The sequence below is a fragment of the Mytilus edulis genome, chromosome 2 (genome assembly GCF_963676685.1).
Source record: "Mytilus edulis chromosome 2, xbMytEdul2.2, whole genome shotgun sequence".
NCBI lineage: Eukaryota > Metazoa > Mollusca > Bivalvia > Mytilida > Mytilidae > Mytilus > Mytilus edulis.
This window is the reverse complement of record NC_092345.1, coordinates 19,400,858-19,424,363: the sequence shown is the minus strand read 5'-3', so window position 1 is coordinate 19,424,363 and position 23,506 is coordinate 19,400,858. Positions and strand designations below refer to the sequence as shown.

At 32.0% G+C, this 23,506-nt stretch overlaps 1 protein-coding gene across 1 annotated transcript in view; it reads left to right on the top strand.

Annotated features, from left to right (window-relative positions):
• LOC139511656 (fibril-forming collagen alpha chain-like) overlaps positions 1-20,374 on the top strand; it is a 38,269-nt gene extending 17,895 nt beyond the window's left edge. The window contains exons 24-48 of the mRNA XM_071298624.1: positions 12-110; positions 1,289-1,342; positions 2,055-2,108; positions 3,082-3,300; positions 3,520-3,573; positions 4,240-4,293; positions 4,924-5,085; positions 5,908-6,015; positions 6,268-6,375; positions 7,038-7,145; positions 7,414-7,521; positions 9,716-9,769; positions 10,141-10,194; positions 10,680-10,733; positions 11,207-11,260; positions 11,544-11,597; positions 12,192-12,263; positions 12,744-12,779; positions 13,652-13,696; positions 14,377-14,451; positions 15,263-15,416; positions 17,234-17,340; positions 18,003-18,074; positions 18,523-18,726; positions 19,429-20,374. Coding sequence (XP_071154725.1) covers positions 12-110; positions 1,289-1,342; positions 2,055-2,108; positions 3,082-3,300; positions 3,520-3,573; positions 4,240-4,293; positions 4,924-5,085; positions 5,908-6,015; positions 6,268-6,375; positions 7,038-7,145; positions 7,414-7,521; positions 9,716-9,769; positions 10,141-10,194; positions 10,680-10,733; positions 11,207-11,260; positions 11,544-11,597; positions 12,192-12,263; positions 12,744-12,779; positions 13,652-13,696; positions 14,377-14,451; positions 15,263-15,416; positions 17,234-17,340; positions 18,003-18,074; positions 18,523-18,726; positions 19,429-19,575 — 2,310 coding nt within the window. The 3' untranslated portion in view covers positions 19,576-20,374. The remainder of the gene's footprint in view (positions 1-11; positions 111-1,288; positions 1,343-2,054; positions 2,109-3,081; positions 3,301-3,519; positions 3,574-4,239; positions 4,294-4,923; positions 5,086-5,907; positions 6,016-6,267; positions 6,376-7,037; positions 7,146-7,413; positions 7,522-9,715; positions 9,770-10,140; positions 10,195-10,679; positions 10,734-11,206; positions 11,261-11,543; positions 11,598-12,191; positions 12,264-12,743; positions 12,780-13,651; positions 13,697-14,376; positions 14,452-15,262; positions 15,417-17,233; positions 17,341-18,002; positions 18,075-18,522; positions 18,727-19,428) is intronic.
• The last annotated feature ends 3,132 nt before the right edge of the window (positions 20,375-23,506 follow it).

Below are 23,506 nucleotides of genomic sequence, written 5' to 3'. Positions count from 1 at the left end.
ATATATTATAGGGTGAACAAGGATTCCCAGGAAATGCTGGACCAATAGGTAAACGAGGACCATCTGGAGAGAGAGGACCTTCTGGACCCGCTGGAGAACCAGGGTCACTTGTAAGTGCCTCCATCATAATAGGGTTGTATGTGTAACAGATTAGTGTAATGTTTTCCCAGGTTCTCTAATAAACTGACGATTATTTCTAATAAACTGACGATTATTAAAGTCTATATATGTTTTATTACGTGCTTTTTACCTGCATGTATTTTGTAGTTCACATTTACAATACATTTCAATAAGATATAAATACTTAGATACGAATGGTCAAGTTTACGGTTAAGTCCTTACCTGGTTAGTAAGATATATTGTTTTAGATAAAATGTAGAATATAATAAAGTCAACTATTTACTAGCGTTCAAATCCCAAAAGTCCACTCCCCCAAACCCTAGAGCTTACGTATTTCTATCCCCAAAATGACGTCATAGGCTCGGCCGGGCTACCGGGACACCGGAAGTGGCCCGGTGGGGGAAAACAAAATGGCCGGATCTACAAGAGTTATTAATAAAACGGAGATAGAATAAAAGAAAAGAAAGTTAACCGAACCCCTGAAATATTTAAGGACTAACAGTAAAGTGACTACCGTCACATATGTATTATTTTTAAAAAACTATAGACTGTCCTTAAAAAATTATTTTTACTTCAAATTGACCATTCTTACAAAGTTAGAACTCTGGCAGGACATAAGATTTCTTCAAAGCAAGCAGAATGATAAAGATGGAATATGAAGCAACTCCCATTACATCATAAAAAGGGGAATTAAATCAAGTTCCGGGTAATTGATCAACTTACAAGTTGCTTATAGGGTATAGCTATCATTATTGGATGTACCTTTGATGCTAATGGTCAAATTTAGATTAGATTAGTTATTAAATATAGAAATTCTATATAGAGAAAAAAACATTTAAATTTATATATTATGCAAGTTTTGATTTTTGAGAAACGTATATTGTTGCAATTTTCCTAAAAATAAAAGGTTGAAAAATATGTGATTGTATATAATTTTACTTCTTAAGGGTTGCAAATATAATTCACTTATATCTATCCCTCTTCTGACATGCATGACCATTTTTTTTTTTAATTTGTTATTGATGATGGACGAAATGTGCATTGTATTGATACAAGGACATTTCAAAGATATTGTTTTTGTTTAAGTGTTGGTGAATTTAATTTTTTTTTGATATATTTATAGTAATTTGTGAATTTTAGAGTATATCTTGTTATGAACTACTTTTAGGGACCACCTGGACCAATAGGAGAGCGTGGTAATACTGGATCACCTGGTGTAGTGGTAAGTATTTATACATGAGTTATAATGCATTGTTCATATCTTTAAATGCCAAAAAAAAGGGACAGTTTTCAGATTGCTTTTGAAAGAAACTCACTTTAAGGATTAACTTGTCTCATGTAAGGGTTTTCCCTGTCTCACATAAGCGTTTCACCCCCCCCCCCCCCCCCCCCCCCCCCTGAAACCAAATAAAAACTGTTAAAGTCAACGTTCCGTTCAAATTGTGACTGTTTAAGTCAAGTTCATGAGTCCAAATAACCCCCTCTTGGAAATTCCTGGCTACGGGCCTGTTACCTGTTTTATTTAGAGGTTTTACCTGTCTTACATGAAAATACCCAAAATACCAATCTATATAGTATGTCACAAAAATAAGACAGCACAAAACTTACACATTTAGCTGATGTATTGATATTCTGCTCTCACAAGAGTTAAAATACCAAAATACCAATCTCTTAAGTATGTCACAAAAATAAGACAGCACAAAAATTACACATTTAGCTGATGTATTGATATTCTGCTCTCACAAGAGTTAAAATACCAAAATACCAATCTCTTAAGTATGTCACAAAAATAAGACAGCACAAAAATTACACATTTAGCTGGTGTATCAATATTTTTCTCTCACAAGAGTTAAAATACCAAAAATACTGATTTAACACTGCACAAAAAAAAAAAAAAATTAGCTGGTGTAATTATATGTTATTATATTTTGTAGGGTTTGAATGGTGACCGAGGACCAGCAGGACCCCCTGGATCAAGAGGAGGAAGAGTAAGTTTTTATAAATCTACATTTATTTTAATTATCAACATTTCATTTCATCAGTTACATTGAGGACAGATTCGACTTTTATGTTGACCTCTGTTAGGTCATTTTTGCAGAACTTATGTTTCCATGGACTAATGTTTTATAATTCTTATATGATTTGCATATCTATAAATACTTGAATTGGATTGGTCATTAGAATTTTTCTCTAAGTTTACACTTCGATAAACCATGTTTCCGAAACTACTTGTAATCTATTCATGCGCGATACACAAGCTTGCAGTAATCCCGGGATTTTCAGCAAATTGAGATTTAAAAACAATTGTGTAACAGTTGTGACTATTCTAGTGCATATATAACAAAAAAAGAAATAAATTTAAAGCACTTAAGCTTCTAAAATGTATAAAAATAAAATTTAATAAAATTCAGCGAAATTTCATGAGGGATTTGGCGAATTTACGTCATGGCAAAACACGACGTCATACGAATGGAAATTTTCAAGGGAAAGATTATTTCGTTACGTGTACGCTTCAAATTCAGATAATATTTAATTAAAATGAAGTTTTGGAGTTAAGTACTATTTCATTTAATATTCCGTTGTATTTATCGGACATTTCTGGTTTTTAGAAAGTCAAGATGGTGGCGTACTCCTTAGTTACGACTTGCCATTTTGCTTTTGATGGTAAGTATATATAGTAGCCATCAACAAAACAAATGTTTATTAAATATCACAAATGTTTGGCTGAAGAATTATAAGGATTAAACTCATTTTTTCTAGAGGTTATTGATGTGTAAACCGGGACTCTTACTCACAAACTTTAGACTTTTATTCAGTTTGTGAGTTAATCGCCCCGGTTTACACATCAATAACCTCTTGAAAAAATGTGTTTAATCCTATATAATACCTAGTATATATATCTTACTTTATTTATATTAACTAGAAATTGTAAAATATTGAAATTATTATTTTATTTTTAAGGGAGCACCTGGAGAAAGAGGAAATGATGGACCAGTAGGTCAACCAGGTGAGGTAGGAAACCCAGGAACCCCAGGACCACCAGGACCAGCTAATAACATACAACCACCAAAAGGAGAGCCCGGACCACCAGGAGAAAGTGGTGCCGAAGGATTAAATGGTGAAGCAGGTCCAAGAGGATACCCAGGAACCCCAGGACCAGTCGGTCAACAAGGCTCACCGGTAATTTTTTTCATGACAGCAATCAAAAGCAAACTAATTATATTTCTGATCTTTTCATGTCAAATATTTGTTTGATATTTGAACCCTTTTTTAGTAAAGGTAAATTATTATTTCAATATTTTAACTCAGTTTTATACAAATTGTTATACCTCAACTTTCAGTCATTGATTAATGCATTAGTATTTAGGTGTGTTAGATTAATACTTTCTTTGATTACAGGGCCCACCAGGACCAGCTGGAGAAATAGGATCTGAGGGAAGAGCTGGACCACAAGTAAGTATAGAAATGTTTATATTCTCATATTTATATATAGCCTTGCGTTTTGTTCACAATACTAATATTAATGATAATATATGAAAAGGATTTAAAAAAAAAATCAAAATGACAAATATTTCAGCTAATTTTAGATTATTATTGTTGTGCAAATCTTAAGACTTATATAATTTTTTAATATTATCTGCACAGTATTGCCTATTTGATGATAATTTTAAGAAAAAAGGTTTTTGAAGTAAATGACTGATTCAACACTCTTGAGTGATTCAGCATTTTTGAGCACACCAAACTTTTCCAAAACCTAAGGTGGCCAGATGGTATAATCCGATCTACAGCAATCACTAGCTTGTCAACACGCTGAATTTAAAAGCCACACACAGCAGGTGTGTTCCACCTCAATTATATTGACTAGAATTGCCATTTTTCCTACTGAAGGTCAGTGGTTCTTCCCACCTTCACCACCAATAAAATCTTGACATCACAATATAACAAAGATTTCTTAAAGAGGCGTTGAACAACAACAATCAATAAATCAATCCAAAACCCTAAGTAAAAAATGATACACACATACAAGCTTTATGACTAAATACAATTAATATACATGTCATGGTTTAACATAAATATATAATGGTAAGTAAAATAACAAATGTACTTTTATTACTTTAGGGAGATTCTGGACCCCGAGGATACCCAGGAGAGCCAGGAGGACTTGGTGAAGCCGTAAGTTTGAATAAAACATTGTCATGTTTAAAAAAAAAACATCTGATGGCAAAATAATGCCATTTTATAACTGATACATATTCAGAAAATTAAACACATAATTGAAACTTTGTTGAATATCATAAAAAATAAATGTTATTCTCTGGATTCATTTATTTTTGTGGAAACAACTTTTCATAGATTAAGAAAAAGTTGTATTTTCAAGGATATTTGATTTCATGTTTTTACAAATGTCTGCATACAAGCATAGAACAAGGGTGTGTTATTAATAGCCAGGGAATATGCTGGATCCTTTTTTGAATAATTTCTATATTTTGACTAAGGTGTGTACATTTGTTTTTTGTGGGTATCAATTTTTATGGATTGCAGAAAACTTGCTTTTCCTGGATATGTGATTTCATGGTTTTAGCTGAAGTTTGCATACAACCTTATAAAAAAAATTGAATTCGTTGAACATTTAGATTCATGGTTAAACTGTTTCCACGAAAACCACAAAAATTGGTATCTAACTGATAATAATGAATCCACAGTCTATGAGAAATTAACAATCGGAAGTGATAAAACAGATAATAATAAAAGTTTCAAGAAAGAATTTTGTTGTTGAGGAAAGAATGTTAAATATTAATGTAGGGACGTGATGGTAATGACGGTGAACAAGGAGGTAATGGAGAACCTGGACAACAAGGACCCGCAGGTGCCCCAGGATCCCCTGGCAGACCTGGTCCACCAGGACCACAAGGCCCACAAGGAAATACTGGATTTATGGGAGCCGCTGGAAAGATGGGATCAAGGGTAAGAATCTGTTTTAGTATCTAGTACTTTGAACTTCATTTTATTTTAAAACCAAACAAGGATATTTTCCATTCAAGAGTATATGTACTGTGTTTGGGGTATCTGTGATGCGAGTATATGTACTGTGAATCGAGTATATGTACTGTGTTTGAGGTATCTGTGATGCAAGTATATGTACTGTGTTTGGGGTATCTGTGATGCGAGTATATCTACTGTGTTTGGGGTATTTGTGATGCGAGTATATGTACTGTGTTTTGGGTATCTGTGATGCGAGTATATGTACTTTGTTTGGGGTATCTGTGATGTGAGTATATCTACTGTGTTTGGGGTATCTGTGATGCGAGTATATCTACTGTGTTTGGGGTATTTGTGATGCGAGTATATGTACTTTGTTTGAGGTATCTGTGATGCAAGTATATGTACTGTGTTTGGGGTATCTGTGATGCGAGTATATCTACTGTGTTTGGGGTATCTGTGATGCGAGTATATCTACTGTGTTTGGGGTATCTGTGATGCGAGTATATCTACTGTGTTTGGGGTATTTGTGATGCGAGTATATTTACTTTGTTTGGGGTATCTGTGATGTGAGTATATAGACTGTGTTTGGGGTATTTGTGATGTGAGTATATAGACTGTGTTTGGGGTATCTGTGATGTAAATTAGCAAAATGAAAGTTCTTTTTAGCTATGATGATGTCAAATGAATAATTGCAATTTTATAAATAAGATAGATTAAAATAAGCTGTTTATATATCATTTTAAAATATTTTGAATATACCTTATTTCAATAATAAAATTAGACACTGAAGTTTTATTGTTTTAGGGAGACCGTGGAGAGACTGGTCCACCTGGACCCGGAGGAAGAGATGGAGAATCTGGACCACCCGGTCAGAATGGACAATCTGGGGATCGAGGAAATCCTGGTCCAATAGTAAGTTTGATATTATATTAAGAAGGTTGTGGCAGAAAAAGTAATGCTTCACAAAATTAAAGAAAATAATTTGATTTTTTTTACACTTTTTAAATTTTTTATTAGCTAACCACAACTGTATCACATACAATGTTAACTGTTTATAACATACAGTCCTGTGATGAAATCTAACTTACCACAAGTATATGAATGAAATCACCTGTTCAAAGGGTTGACAAAAATGGTTAACTAATCTTATTATTTGTTATATAGGGACCATCAGGTATTCAAGGACCATCTGGACCACAGGGTGAGAGAGGTCAACCAGGATACCCTGGAGCACAAGGTGAACCTGGACCCGGTGGTGAACAAGGACCACAGGTAATTTATTTGTTTATACACAGTCCAAATTTGTTTGTTTATCTTTCCCTTTGATGGTTAGACATTTTTCTCAGGTTCCATTAGGATGGCAATGTTTAATAGACCACTTTCCAGTGGGATGGCAATGTTTAATAGACCACTTTCCAGTTATGTCCTTCACTGGAAAAAAAAAACATCAATTATGCAAGCTTTTATGATGTCATTTACTGAGAGGGGATTGCCTGTATCCCTGCACTATTAACTTTTATCCATCGTCTTTGTGATATTTGGTGAATTGGTCATCTGACCAAACAACAAAAACTAAACAGCAATGTTTCAAGTTGTTAAAACTGTCTTGTTTCAGAAGTGAGAAAATCGTGAATGAACACCTTGATATTGCATTTTTTGACTGTTAATGGTGTTGTAAATTTTTGAGTTTTCACATGTCTTTACTTTGAAAGAATCTTTGTTTTAACACTTTTCTGCAAAGAGAAAGCCTTTAATTCCATTAACTCTTAATATTGGAACCTCTACATTGTTGCTACATGTTCCTTTAAATGTATAATAACCAGAAGTTGTATTAATAATGAAAACAAAACACTGTATTATCTTTCAAACAAGCAGGTGACGGAATATTTAAACAGTTTATAGTTAATATGTTTTTTTTTAAATTTATATTTTAGGGTCCACCCGGCCTTTCAGGTGATAATGGCAAAGATGGATACAGTGGACCACCCGGACCCCCTGGACCAATGGGACAAAATGGAATGACCGGACCACCAGGTGAACCTGTAAGTTAGCGGGCTACAGTTCAAGTTTCTAAATTTTAATACAAAAAAAATATGTGATTCATTCTTAAAATTTTTATGAGTTTCTATATCTTTTGCACAAACTTTAACTTTGCTATTTCATTTCCAAGCAGAATATTAAAGTGCAGATGAATTTAATAAAAGCAGTAGTAAGAATTAAAGATGTTGTTAAATCTTGTAAGTTCAAACTAGTTTTATTTAGGACTACTTAAGTTTACCTTTTATGCTGAATTTTATTTTTTTCTAATAGGGAACTCCTGGATTAAATGGTATGTCTGGCGCACCAGGTCGTCAAGGAGACAAGGGAGGACGAGGAATCTCAGGATCTCCTGGACTACAAGGACCACCAGGACCACAGGTAAATTGATAGGATTACAGGGACCTTAATACTACCAACTCAATAATCTGATAGGATTACAGGGACCTTAATACTACCAACTCAATAATCTGATAGGATTACAGGGACCTTAATACTAACAACTCAATAGGATTACCAGGACCTTAATACTACCAACTCAATAGGATTACAGGGACCTTAATACTACCAACTCAATAGGATTACAGGGACCTTAATACTACCAACTCAATAGGATTACAGGGACCTTAATACTACCAACTCAATAGGATTACAGGGACCTTAATACTACCAACTCAATAGGATTACAGGGACCTTAATACTACCAACTCAATAGGATTACAGGGACCTTAATACTACCAACTCAATAGGATTACAGGGACCTTAATACTACCAACTCAATAATCTGATAGGATTACAGGGACCTTAATACTACCAACTCATGATAGGATTACAGGGACCTTAATACTACCAACTCAATAATCTGATAGGATTACAGGGACCTTAATACTACCAACTCAATAGGATTACAGGGACCTTAATACTACCAACTCATGATAGGATAACAGGGACCTTAATACTACCAACTCAATAGGATTACAGGGACCTTAATACTACCAACTCAATGATCTGATAGGATTACAGGGACCTTAATACTACCAACTCAATAGGATTACAGGGACCTTAATACTACCAACTCAATAATCTGATAGGATTACAGGGACCTTAAAACTACCAACTCAATAGGATTACAGGGACCTTAATACTACCAACTCAATAGGATTACAGGGAACTTAATACTACCAACTCAATAGGATAACTTAATACTACCAACTCAATAGGATTACAGGGACCTTAATACTACCAACTCAATAGGATTACAGGGAACTTAATACTACCAACTCAATAGGATTACAGGGACCTTAATAGTACCAACTCAATAGGATTACAGGGACCTTAATACTACCAACTCAATAGGATTACAGGGACCTTAATACTACCAACTCAATAGGATTACAGGGACCTTAATACTACCAACTCAATAGGATTACAGGGACCTTAATACTACCAACTCAATAATCTGATAGGATTACAGGGACCTTAATACTACCAACTCAATTATCTGATAGGATTACAGGGACCTTAATTCTACCAACTCAATAATCTGATAGGATTACAGGGACCTTAATACTACCAACTCAATAATCTGATAGGATTACAGGGACCTTAATACTACCAACTCAATAATCTGATAGGATTACAGGGACCTTAATACTACCAACTTAATAGGATTACAGGGACCTTAATACTACCAACTTAAATAGGATTACAGGGACCTTAATACTACCAACTCAATAATCTGATAGGATTACAGGGACCTTAATACTACCAACTCAATAATCTGATAGAATTACAGGGACCTTAATACTACCAACTCAATAATCTGATAGGATTACAGGGACCTTAATACTACCAACTCAATAGGATTACAGGGACCTTAATACTACCAACTCAATAATCTGTTTGCTAATGCCCGTAATTTATCCTGTAATTAGACATCCTTTTTTCGTTGTCTCCCTTAGGAGGGACAATTTTTTTAATTGACAATGGAAGATTAAAAAAAGAAAATTTATCTGTGCGTAATGTGTCTAACCTTTAAAGTGCTTCAAATATTTTAATTACATTTATTTTTTTGCTAAGCTTAATACTTTTGATACCAGGAGATATTTGTCAATAATAATTTATTTAAATGCGGATATATCACTTTCAATTTATCATGAATATTGTGGGGAAAAACAATTTGAACGGTATAGTACCAGTCTATGAGTGACAAAGGGAAGTAATTTGTTTAAAAAGTGTGTAATAAAGGAAGCAAAGAAGTATTTGTCCTGAAGCAGTTTTAACTTGAATTTGCTTTGAATATAAGGTTTTAACAAATGATATGCTTAAATGCATAGATACCCTAAAAAGATTGTGACATTACTACAACATAACTAAAACCCATTGTAGATTAGAAAAGATTTTTTTTTTAATTTTCATTGAAGTTTGGCTTCATAGTTACAGATAAAAAGGTATTAGCTCAACAATTTATATTTCGTGTTATTAATCAGTTAAACTTGCATTTGCTTGTAAGCTTTATGAAATGGGTTGACATATTTTCTACGTTGAGCTGTTCTATATTTGTTGATATTTTTAGGGACCAAATGGACCATTAGGAAATGATGGACCACAGGGAGAACGTGGAGAGAGGGTAAGTTGATTATTAGTTTAATGTATCTATAGTTACTACTTTCATGTACATGTCTTCTGAATGTTATTTCATGTCTGCCTCTGAATTTGTTTAATTTCATGATGGCCCATGAATTTTTATTAAGTTCATGTAACCTTTGTGTTTTCAATGTTTATTTCTGTATTTTGTCAGTGACATGATCCAAATCCATTTTTATTATTTCATATTTTTTACTTTCACTTCTAATCAAAATGCGAATAGAATAATATTTTAAAGAAATTTCATAATCTGCATTCATTTAATTTATTGTGTACTTCAATTATATTACCTTGTTGTTGTTCATTTGTATATTAGTCTCAATTTTAGTTAAAAATACAATTTTATTTTTTTAGGGACAAAATGGTGAATCTGGAGTTCCTGGAGCCCCAGGACAACAAGGGTCAACAGTAAGTTCTTTAAAAAGATTATTAATAGCATCCCATGATAACACGGTTCAACAATAGGTTCTCTGAAAAGATTATAACCAATCAACTCATAAATGGACAAATTCAAAACCATTATACAAAATACTAGCCTCAGGGATCTGATCAAAATGATTTAAGCGCTAAACTGGCCAAAAGAATATATAGGGGACATTTTACCAGTACCGTGATATTGATAACTTATTACATGGGATTTATTGCATCACTAATCTCTATGTTGGTATATGTATTTTCATTTACTCAAGGTTGGGGTATGAATAACTGAGAAGTTACTATGACTACATCCTGTTTCATATTAGTACCACAAGAGAATTCAGCCTTTGCGATTTCCAAATAATTTAATTGTGTAAAAGTTCAGGTGAAGATCAATTTTCTTTAAGGATAAAATACTATTCATTTCCAATATGTCTTGAATTAAAATAATTGTCATTATTATATTTGTTGTGTAGGGACCATCAGGACCCGCTGGTGCCACTGGAGAATCCGGAAGACAAGGATCTAAGGTAAATGTTGTTATTTATCGGAGTCCAGACTCATTCATTGTTTAGTGCTAATATAGTCAGACCAGGTTGTTTCAAAAACTTGGATAACTTTAGGTAGTTTGTCAGACTTGTTCAAATTCAGAATGATGAAAAGCTAATGGTAGTTAACCCTCATATCTTGAAGTTTAAAGATCTAGTCTATTCATTTTTATCAAAGTTTAAAAAAGAACTAATCTTATCATTTTGTCATGAGTAAAATTATCAAGTCTTTTCATCTTGTCTAAAAAATCAAAAAATAAAGATAAAATGTGTTTTTGTGGATGTTGAAAATGGGATACAAAAAAACAGTTGATAATACAAAAATGTGTTTTTGTGGATGTTGAAAATGGGATACAAAATAACCAGTTAATAATACGTTAATAATGTATATTTTAGGGAGACAAAGGATGGTCAGGTATTTAACTATTATAATACTTTGATAATGTCTATTTTAGGGAGACAAAGGATGGCCCGGTATGCCAGGAGGACAAGGACTCCCAGGACCTCAGGTGAGTTAAGGATGAGGTTCTTTATGATAAAACATTTGGTACAAAAATTATAGCAGATAAGACATGGGGAAATATCATTAAAGAAAACCTTGTAGAAATGAACATTCAAGTTACTAAAATTGAAAGAATAACAATTCAAAGTATTATTTTTTAGGTTCATTTAACTAGACTATTCACTGAACCAGCAGACTTATATCATCAAAAACTTGATTAACTTTTGTGATAGGTTTAAGTTTATATGTTTTGTTGATGAAACATATTAAATCTGTTTTTGTGAATTTAGGGACCTGGAGGAGAAATTGGAACAAGTGGACCACCCGGACCCCCTGGACCATCAGTAAGTTTTATTAGAGTTCAGTTCAGTTTTGTTTCTTGTATGTTCCTCCATTAATTGTGGAGCACTACCCATAGGTATAGTTGTAGCAACTATATACACCTTAAATATAAGGACAAAGTGAAGTAAGAACTGAATATATTTACAAATGAAGTTTGGAAATTAAAAGTTAAAATACTTTTAAATTTTGATTCTATTGGTTAGTTAAAGGTCTCTTACATCAACATTTATTATGAAAAGATTATTTCATGTTAGAACAGGATTAAAGCATCCAAAGATGAATATTTTAACTTTAGTTTTATGTTTTAAATAAAGAGTGTGAATTGGATATTTCTTCATATGAACTCAAGTTATTTAATTTCAAGACAATAACTTATGATTAATTAAGAGGAACTTGTTACAAAAAAAACTTAATTTTGTGATATTTAATCAGTCTGATGTACATGTGAGCCAAGGCTTCGTGTTGAAGACTGTTCTTTAACCTATAATGGTTTACTTTTACAAATTGTGACTTGGATGGAGAGTTGTCTCATTAGCACTCATACTACATCTTCTTATATCTATGTATATATAATATAGATACAATTTGTTTTTTAGGGAAGCCCAGGATCACGTGGAAACTCAGGAAGAGATGGAGAACCAGGACCACCAGGCCAACCAGGATCACCTGTAAGTTCTAATGAATTCAAATGTTACTACCGTATTTGGTTGTGTATAATCTGCAACTTATACCCAAATATGCAGTTTGTATATGGGATGCGTATTATACACAACTGTAGATAGTTTTCTCTTTTCTACTTGTAAATATTGTTTTTTTTTCCTTCATTATTGTATATTCTAGACATTTTTTATTTTTTTTTAATGTTTTTTTTTATGTATCAATTACTTTAAGAATCAACTTTAAACTTTAAATAGACCCATTCTAATATTGTTTCTGTGTTTATAACTTAAAGATATGTTATCCTCTTTGTATAGTTAAAAAGTTTAAAAAAAAACTACCATGGAATTATTTCCTTTTGATTTTAAAGATGCAAGATATACATTATTAAGTTTGGGATACAATTGTTCAATTATTTTTTTTATTTAGAACATGTAGTTAAGTAATTTATTTGAGATTTAATTATCAATCAAATCTTTCAAATTTTTCAGGGAGGCAGAGGACCACAAGGAGATGATGGACTTACTGTGAGTACCATTTAAATAGAATACTTGAAATTCTGAAAATTCTGCATGCATTCTTTATTGCTATTGTTAAACAACTAACATAGAAGTGAGAAAATGCCTCGTAAAAATAATCAAATAAAAAGTTATTCAAGCTTTGGTTAGTTGGTCATTTGTTATGAATGATCAATGCTGAGATATCACAGTCATTGATGTTGGAATTATATATATGACATATAGAGATTAGAAGATAAAGTATGAGTGCTAATGAGATAAACTTGAGAATGGAAATGGGGACTGTGTCAATGAGACAACAACCCGACCAAAGAACAGAAAACTGCTGAAGGCCACCAATGGCTAGAAAATCAAGCACTGGAGAGGAACTATCCACCACAGACAAAATGACATACATTGAAGCATCTATATACCACTGTTAAGCCTTCAACAATGAAAGTCATATTTCTATTAAAGACGTAATAACCTAATTTCATGCTCACAGTTTTTCTAACAAAGAGTATTATCAACTTAAAAAATTGCTGTTACCTTAAGTTGCATAGCTAAAGTGAGTAATTCATTTTTAACACCTAAACTTCTGTTTCAAACTTTAGTATAGTTCTGTTTAATGATTATGATCTACCGGAGGGATTCTACATCTACAGAAAACATCCTTCAGGTTTGCTTGATTTTTTAAAAGTGTTTAGAAAATCAAATACAGAAGAATTTTAGCAGAAAAATCCAAAAGATTTAAAAAGATTATACAGATTTTGTGAAAATTAAAAACAATTTTGTGAAAATAGAAAAGTTTTTAAAAAGACTCAAAATTTTGAAAGTTTCGTTTGACTGTTGTGATGGTAGTGTTTTACTGTCTTTTGAAACGGTCCTTTTTATGATTTAAGGGACCCCAAGGACCACAAGGACCAGCAGGACCTCCCGGACCACCTGTAAGTTTATATACTATTATAATATTATAATGAGGCTGTAACATTTTTGGAAAATTTATAAAACATAAGGTAACAATACCGAATTTCAGTATGGCAAATACAATCATATAATATTGAAATAAAAGAATTCATCAAAGATATACAGACTCTACCCCTGAATTGAGTGTTTTTCAAATTTGAAATTGGAAGCTTACGGAGTGTAACCAAATTTCAGTATGGAAATTACAATCATTTGATATTGGAAAAAGAGAACTCATCATAGTTTTGCACAAAATTTAATGATAGAATCTGTTTCTCTAATAACTTTTAGGCAAAATGCAGACAAACTTAAAAAAAATAAAATTCAAATGATCTGCAAAAAGATATGTTCTTTTGAAATATTTCATGTCATCGGACATGTTGATGTGTATTTTTGTGATGTCACAACAGGAAATTCAGAAGAAAACAAGACAAGTTTACGTCATAAAAGAATTTAAAAAAATCACACGTTGATTAGATATAAATAATGAACCGTTCAGGTAAAGGATAAATCTGGCTAAGAACTAGAGAAATCAGACTTAATGAAAACTCCTCAGTGCAGCATGATAAAAAAGTAAAAAATTAGGCAAAATAAACAAAAATAAGTTTGAAGCCGACTTAGGATTAGGTTTTTCATTTTATGCAATCTCTTATAATTGCAGGGTTATGCACCTGCTTGGCCTCAACAACCAAGTTATGGAGGAGGCGGCCAAAACAAGGGACCAGATCCACTATATGTAAGTAAACATAATCTACAAAAGTTAAGGTGGTACATAACACTACAGGGAGATAACTCTGTAAAAATCAGTTGAACATTTTAATTTGTTCTATTGTTAAGGAAATATTAAGCTTCTCAATGATCAAAACAGGTGTTTGTTAAACTGCTAATTATCCAATTATTTTTTTCTAATAAAGCTGTGTGGTTCATGTTATTTGAAATTATATTTTTTTGTCAAAGAGTAAAAGTAAATTGTTTGTCAAATTTTTATGAAAATTAAATAAGCCAAATTATTTTTAACAGTAAATATCAGTAATCAAATAAAAGTAAGGGTGTTGGTATTTTTTGCATTAAGAGAAAGGAAATATATTGATGATTGTTCATTTTATAGGTCTTTTATACTCACAAAAAATAAGGAATTTACAAACTACTACTGAGTGGTAATCAAGACCTTGACTTCCTATAAGGGTCTTGCATCGTAGGTTAAATTACAGTGAAAAATACTGATAGTTATGAATATATATCCAAATTTGTAAAAAAAATGTTGAAATTCTTTTTTTTAAATTCAGGTTGAATTACATTGAAAAAGAATGATAGTTATGAAGTTGTATCAAAATTTGTATAAAAATAGTTAAAATTCTTGTTTTTAAATTCAGGTTGAATTACATTGAAAAAGAATGATAGTTATGAAGTTGTATCAAAATTTGTATAAAAATTGTTAAAATTCTTGTTTTTAAATTCAGGTTGAATTACAGTGAATAAGAATGCTGGTTATGAAGTTGTATCCAAATTTGTATAAAACTGTTGAAAATCTTGATTTTTCATTTTAGTACGGTGACGATCCAAAGGCTACTCCACAAGTAAACGAAGATTTGTCTAGAATTCAAGAGGCCCTCCTACGTACCAAAAAACCAAATGGCAAGAAACATAATCCAGGTGTCACCTGCAAAGATATTCTTCTCCAGAACCCAGACTCTGAAGATGGTAAGCTAAATACTGTCAATTCAGAAATTTCTAACATGCAAATTCAGAAATTATTGCGATGTATTTATTATTTCTTAAAATATGGCAGGCTTATAGTCGCAATAATTGAAACTCCCGTTTTGGAATATTTTATATGAATTAAACAGGATTTTTCTCAATATAGCAAAAAATTTTAGTCTGAAATAACAAAATTGCAATAATAAATGCTCACCATCTTATGGTGTTTATATATCTCAACTTGTACGATTCGCTCGTGTATGTAACAATGTATTAGATTTTAGCGAGAGAAATTTATGTATTACTGAAAAATTATTACACCAGGGTTTTCGATATCACAAACTGGTCAAAACATTTACTAAATTTTATCACCGGTATAAGGAAATAATTCGTAAATATAACTCAACATGCAGACATCTTATACGTTCAGGTATTTCACATCCAAAATTTTATGGAAATATTCTTTATAAAGCACAAAAATGTCAGTATTCTCCTCAGAAACTAACAAAACCTTTAAATAGACTTATTAAAAGGGGATATAGTTACGATACTGTTGTCAGGTCATTAAAGATTGCATATTTTGGATTTAACATTGATTCACTGATAGGGTCTTTGCATCGGAACTAAACACATTTATTTCTAAAAAAACAGTTGTTGGCATGACACGGGTTATGTTCTTCTCATATATTTTATGATAGTATGATACTAAACCCCTAACGGGAGGGATTGTACCTGATATTCATATGATGAAGACATAATCTTTCAATCAGTTTAATTGAGGTCTGGAGCTGGCATGTCAGTTAACTGCTAGTAGTCTGTTGTTATTTATGTATTATTGTCATTTTATTTATTTTCTTTTGTTACATCTTTTGACATCAGACTCGGACTTCTCTTGAACTGAATTTTAATGTGCGTATTGTTATTCTTTTACTTTTCTACATTGGCTAGAGGTATAGGGGGAGGGTTGAGATCTCATAAACATGTTTAACCCCGCCGCAATTTTGCGCCTGTCCCAAGTCAGGAGCCTCTGGCCTTTGTTAGTCTTGTATGATTTTAAATTTTAGTTTCTTGTGTATAATTCGGAGTTTAGTATGACGTCCATTATCACTGTACTATTATGCATATTTTAGGGGCCAGCTGAAGGACACCTACGGGTGCGGGAATTCTCGCTACATTGAAGACCCATTGGTTGCCTTCGGCTGTTGTTTGCTCTATGGTCGGGTGGTTGTCGCTTTGACATATTCACCATTTCCTTTCTCAATTTTATCACAATAATTTCTGAATTTACAGTACATATAACAAAGCTGTCAAGTCAAAACTGGAGATTGAAATTTTTTTAGCTAATGTTTGGGCCTCATTACTAGAGATTTTTACTTCTGCTGGAAAAATTACATGTATGAAATTGTCAGCAAAGCGTCAGATTATATTTTATTTGACGGTTTATGGTTTCTAATTGAAATCTCAATTCATGAGAATATATTTACTTTAGTTAAAAAAAATTATCAAAAGATGTGCAAGAAATTACATGACATGATATTTTGCAAATAATTGAATATAATTAAATATTACATAAAAAGCATACACTTGTAGTGCTTCACAACAATAATTGCCTGTGATGTGGAATATTTTCTGCCTTCATCTGCCACATTTATATGTGTGCTGATATATTTATATATATGTGGAATTTTAAAATGACAAAAATTAAGATGAAGAAGGAATATATTTACAACTATTTTCATACTTTATATTTTATTAAATCAAGATGTATATTGTGAAGAAGGAATATTTTTTATGATTTTCATGCTTTTTATTTTATTAAGGATGGTATTATATTGATCCCAATGGTGGAACCTTCATTGATGCTGTTGAAGTTTACTGTAGGATGAAATTAGATGGAGAAACATGTATTCCAGCTTCACCTAAAACAGTGAGTTCTGTTTCCAACCTTCACAATAGTAGTTATATGGCAAAGAATCTTTAAAAATATACAAAACACATGAATGATAATATTGGGATGGGGTCAGGAAGAGTCAATATATAAACACATGAAAGATAATATTGGGATGGGGTCAGGAAGAGTCAATATATAACATCTGAGAATAATATGATTGTTAATGTGACAACTATCCAACAGTGACAAAACGAGGTGGATTCAATCAACTGTAGGTCACTGTAACATCTTTAACAATGAGCAAATCCTGTTATGTCAGCTGTAAGAGGCCTTGATATAAAAATATGATACAATTCAAGCAAACAAAGAAAAGAACAACAATTTGATTTATGACAAAACAACAAACAAATACAAAAGACAGCAACCAATGATCAGAATTGAATAACTGACTCCTGACTTTGGACAGGCACATGTAGTTAGTGATGGGGATAAACAATTTTGTAAGTGATGAACCTCCCCTAACCTGGTACAGTGGTTAAAAGCATAACCAAATATGATAATAAAAATTAGTTGGAAATGGTCAAATTGAAAAGAAGCACACAAAAAAAATAACATACAGATAATAAAGACACACGGTAGCTCAATCTTTTCATTGTATTTTCCCTAGTAATTTTGAAATGATGCTTTTTTATTTTTAGTTCGAAGAACAAAGATGGACCAAAGATACAAGAGCTCAATGGTTTGGAGGTGATATTCTAGGAAGTTCAGAGGTCAGTATGACAGACATTAGATCCAGTTATCAAATTTCTGAAATACAATGCCTAGATGGGGTTTCAATCTGTTCTGAAAAAAAATCATAATATTATAAGTTAAAGAACTATGCATGTTTGGAATAAATTTTAAAATCTTTCCCAAAAACAATCTTTTTACCCATAGTCATAACCATAATGCTAATATAGACAATAACATGTTTTGTGAGTGCCAATGAGACAACTCACCATCCAAGTGTGTAAAATTCATACTTTCCCTTTACCTTAAATTGTAAAATTTTGAAGAAAAAAAACCAATTTGATTGATAATGTCAAAAAACTTTTTTCTGACTCTGACAAAAGAACATAAGCTTGAAGTTAGATGGTTGCTTCCTCATGCTTTTGATATTTTTTATATATATATTGATAAAATTACAAACATGTTAATACCCTTTTTTATATTTGATAGTTTTCCTATAAAATAGAAGCTATCCAGATGAAGATGCTCCAGATGCACAGCTCAAGTGCAACACAAAGAATAACATACAAATGTCTGAACTCAGATCCTAAAGGTGCTGTTTTATTGTCCAGCGATTTTGATAAATTAGAAACAGCAGATAAAAAGCAGGACAGAAGCTCATCAGCAAGAGTAGACACCTTTGGTGATTGCAAGGTAAGTTTGCTAAATAATTTGGTTGTCTCTTTAGTAGTGTGTTCACTTTGAGTGCAGCAGGGTGTGGGGTCAATTCAAAGACTTCAAAATTGGTATTTCTGCTTCTTGGTTAAGCATGCAGCATTAAGAAGTCAAAGCAAAGACTGATCATTTCAGAGTCAAAATAATGTGTCTGGGTAGGGTGATTTATATGTCTATGGACTGTTACTTAGTAAACTGGACATTAAAATTCCTGCTCAGGGTGCCAATCTAGTACAAGGCATGTTGATATTCAAATTGCATTATCATGTTATTGTCCTAAATATATATGCTTTAATCATGTTAATATGAGGCTGGATGTCAAGCAGCCATCCATAATCATCTCAAAATAATTTCTAAATACAAGTTGAGATTGATTCTGCAATTATTCAAAAAATATATTTAAAATATTTGTTTTATTAATAAAATAATCATACCACCCCATAATGCTAAGTTTAATTTAATCTATTAAACCTTCTACCTATAGAATAAGTTAAGTAAAAAGAAATTCTTTTTTTTTCAGAATTTCTAACAATTTATATTACCTATTGGTTATTTGAACTACCAGATGTTTAACTGCTCTGAAGTACAAAACTACTTTTATTACCATTTACTTCTTAACTTATCTTTAGTCAATTCATATTACATAAATATAAATAATATCATTTCTCTTTATAATTTCAGAAAAATAACCAATGGGGAGAGATGGTCTTCGATATAAAATCAGCAAGATCAGAAGTACTACCTATTTTGGACATAAAACTCAAAGATGTTGGACTTGAAAATCAAGAATTTTCTTTAAGCATAGGAGAAGTGTGTTTTAATACATAAATAAATGACATAATACAATTTTATAGTTTAATAATAAATTAGCTTGAAGTCATGGCAGTAATATTTATATGGCAACTTGGAATCATGGCAATGTATAAAGCAAAAGAAAGAAAATCATGGCAGACATTAAATATGTACTGGTCCCTTGGTTTAGGTCAGGAGACCAGTAAGATTATACATTAAGATCATATATGAACGGGACCATAACATAATCATTTAAGTGTTTTTCTGAAGCTCTTCTATTACTTGTATAAATCATGGCACAGATAATAAAAAAAGTAATGGAAGATTTTCTGAGACACCATTAATGTATAAATTTGTAAAAATCATGGCAAGTATTTATTTTGTTTAAAATTCCATCATGGCAACTTGATAATGTGGATTACATTGCAGATATTGTGATGTGATAATTGTATGTAGGTTTCCCTTTCAATTCCGTCCAAATGTGTTTGTGAGGGAGAGAGAAATAGTGAATGTGTGCAATATTTTATTTTATAAAATTAAATTGTATTTTTAATTGTTTATATGTTTAAGTCTTTCTCAATATGTAATATTTTTTTTTACATATAGGAAATTTGACTGTGAACTACATCAAAGCTCATATTTTATAACGAAAAATCAAGTCATGCATAAATACTTAAAGAACTGTGGGTTAAATGTGTAATTCTTTTTTTTAATATGATGTATTTTTATACAAACAGGAACGTTCTCTCAAGGAACTCATTTTTTATATGTTTTACAGCATCGTTTTATTGCTTTATTGATAATACAGTCTATGGAATAAAATTTCATAAAATTATTTGTATATGTCTTATATATAACAAAAGTTGAAATTTACTGCAAATATAAAAAATAAGTTGTGGTATGATTACCTATGAGACTACTTTCCACCATAGTCCAAATGACCTAAAAATTAACAACTTTAGGTGACCCTACAGCCTTCAACATTTGTTCAACAATGAGCAAAACCCATACTGCATAACACAAAAAAAATCAAAAGATAAACCAAAAAGAAACCATTTTATAGAAAATTTAAAGCTAGCCAATTTTCTGTGTGGATTACTTTTACCCACCATTATAAATATATCCACTACCATTTACAGATTGATACCACTGCTACTGGACTTTTCTTTCAGGAAGTTGTCATCTAGCCAACAGTAATTGCATTTATACCTACCAGATTACAACAAGGTTTCATTAGAATTCACCAATAATAAGAGTCCATCTCCCTGTGTTTCCTCAGTCATTTTCTTTTACATTCCTCTCTGGGACAAACAGTTTAGTTTTAAGTATTTTAAGGTTTTTGCCTATGATAGTAGCAGGGCAATATGTAACATATTGTCGTTGTGTGTATTTTAAGGTTTTTGCCTATGACAGAAGCAAGGCAATATGTTGTTGCGTTTGTCCATCAGTTCATCTGTCTGTACTTGATCAGGTTAAATGTTTGGATAAAAGAAGAGAAAATTTTAGTTTTAGTAGTTCAGGTTACAGCTAGTTGAAACATATTATAAAGGATCATTACTTTGCGATCTTTTTAAAACATATAATCAAGGTTTTGACCCAGATTTTGTGTTTAACTGATCATAGAAGTTTAACAGGGGCAACGTGTACTCTATCTGGACAGTTATTCTTTTTTTAAGGTTACCTGGCTCAAAGGGCCAAGTGAGTATTTCTCAACACTTGGCATCCATCGACGTCCTTCATCATCTGTCATCATTGGTTAACTTTTACACAAGTCTTCTCTAAAACTACTTGACCAAATTTAACAAAGCTTTGCCATAATCATCATTAGGGTATTCAGTTTTAAAAATGTGTCAGATGACCCCACATGACGACCAAGATGGCCAACATGGTTATAAATAGAACATAGGGGTAAAATACAAGTTGTGTCTATTATTTAAAAAACTGTTATAAATAAAATTAAATCTGACAGAGCAGAAATGTTCAGAATTTCGAGCTATACCAATTGAAAATAAACTGACAGCGGCATGGGTAAAAATAAAAAGACAAATCTGACAGAGCAGAAATGTTCAGAATTTCGAGCTATACCAATTGAAAATAAACTGACAGCGTCATGGGTAAAAATAAAAAGACAAATCTGACAGCAGAAATGTTCAGAATTTCGAGCTATACCAATTGAAAATAAACTGACGGCGTCATGGGTAAAAATAAAAAGACAAATAGACGAATAATAGTACAGAAGACACAACATAGAAGACTAAGCAACACAAACCCCACTAAAAACTGGGGGTGCTCCGGAAGGGTAAGCAGTACCTGCTCCACATGTGGCACCCGTCGTGTTGCTTATGTTATCACAAATATGGTAAATGAGCCTAATTCGGTAGGTCATATTCGTGTAAATGGAATGGTATTGTAGTTACGACACAAGGAACATATCCGATATCATCTCTGAAAGGTTATTCCATAGGTTGTGAATTCGAACCCAACTTGTGCTGGCGCTCTCGACTCCAATCTTAATTGACTAGGGTTGTCAGTTTTCCTATTGAAGGTCGGTGAATTTCTACGGCCACTCCTGCTTCTTCGACAAATAAAAACTTTCCGCCACGAAATAGCTTAAATGTAGCTTTAAAACACAGAAAATCAAATCAATTCTTATCTCAAGAAATTGTATAAAATTTTGCACAAAACAAGAGCATTTGGAACTTTTTACTTAAAGGCTAGACGTGTATTTAAGGAAGCACAATACAAAGATTTTATACCTCCAATTCCCCAGTTTTAAAATGCTGTAACTTATTTTATAATGCTTTAAAATTTAAAAGAGTGGTATTTATGGATAGCTAACAGATTACTCTTTCAACAACAGTTATGTAATCAATTATGATGTTAACTATGTCTACAAAATTTTACAAGAAATTTCAACTTTCAATTGAAATTAGCTTCTTCATGGTTACCCAAAGAGGGTTGAGTTATTATAAAAAAATATGTTGTTCCTAGAGCCATTATCTACAAAAAGGTGTCTCAGATTTTGGATAAAATGAATATATCAAATTTTACACCTAATTAAACATTTTCTACTTTTATGTGGTAAGGATGTTTACACTAATTATAGAATTATGAGAGAATGGAATACGATAGCGATAATTTGAGACACACTTTTGTAGCCCCTGCTGTGTTTATTTAGATTTTTTTTAAATGTTCTGTATAGTTAAAGAGATGAAAGAACTAAATTCAATCAATTGAACTGACCAAGATTTTGACATTAATTGCATAATAATTGATTACATAATGATTGCAAAACAAAAATATTGCATTCATTTTAAAGATTTATCTTTTATCTATCTATATATAAAATTGAGAATGGAAATGGGGAATGTGTCAAAGAGACAACAACCCGACCAAATAAAAAACAACAGCAGAGGGTCACCAACAGGTCTTCAATGTAGCGAGAAATTCCCGCACCCGGAGGCGTCCTTCAGCTGGCCCCTAAACAAATATACCTCTTTTATTAATTTATATGCATTATTAAGAAAGTAACAGAATTTTAAAGGTTGGAGATTGGAAGTAAACAAATCTTTGTATTGTGCTACCTTAAAGCATGTTCAAAGCAAGTTCAAAGCAAGTTCAAAGAAGATTGCATTTTGCAATCCCTTTATAATTGTTTGCTTTATCAACCAGTGAAATCAAAGACGTGCTCGGGACAACTTCAAGCAGACTGTTTATTTTCATCTGTGCTTCATTGCTTATTTATTATCACTTTTTTACACATTTGTTTTCTGCATTTTATGATGGATTTTTCTCTTGTCTCTTGCAAAGCTCTTGTCAGGTCAGATATTAAATTTCTAAATCCTACTTCCTTCATAAGAACATAAAAATTAATTGTCATCTTCTAAAAAGAAACCTTCTAGGTTGTCGTCTAAAGATCAAACGCTAGATACTTCACCACAATTGTCCATCTTCGTTTTGATTGTGT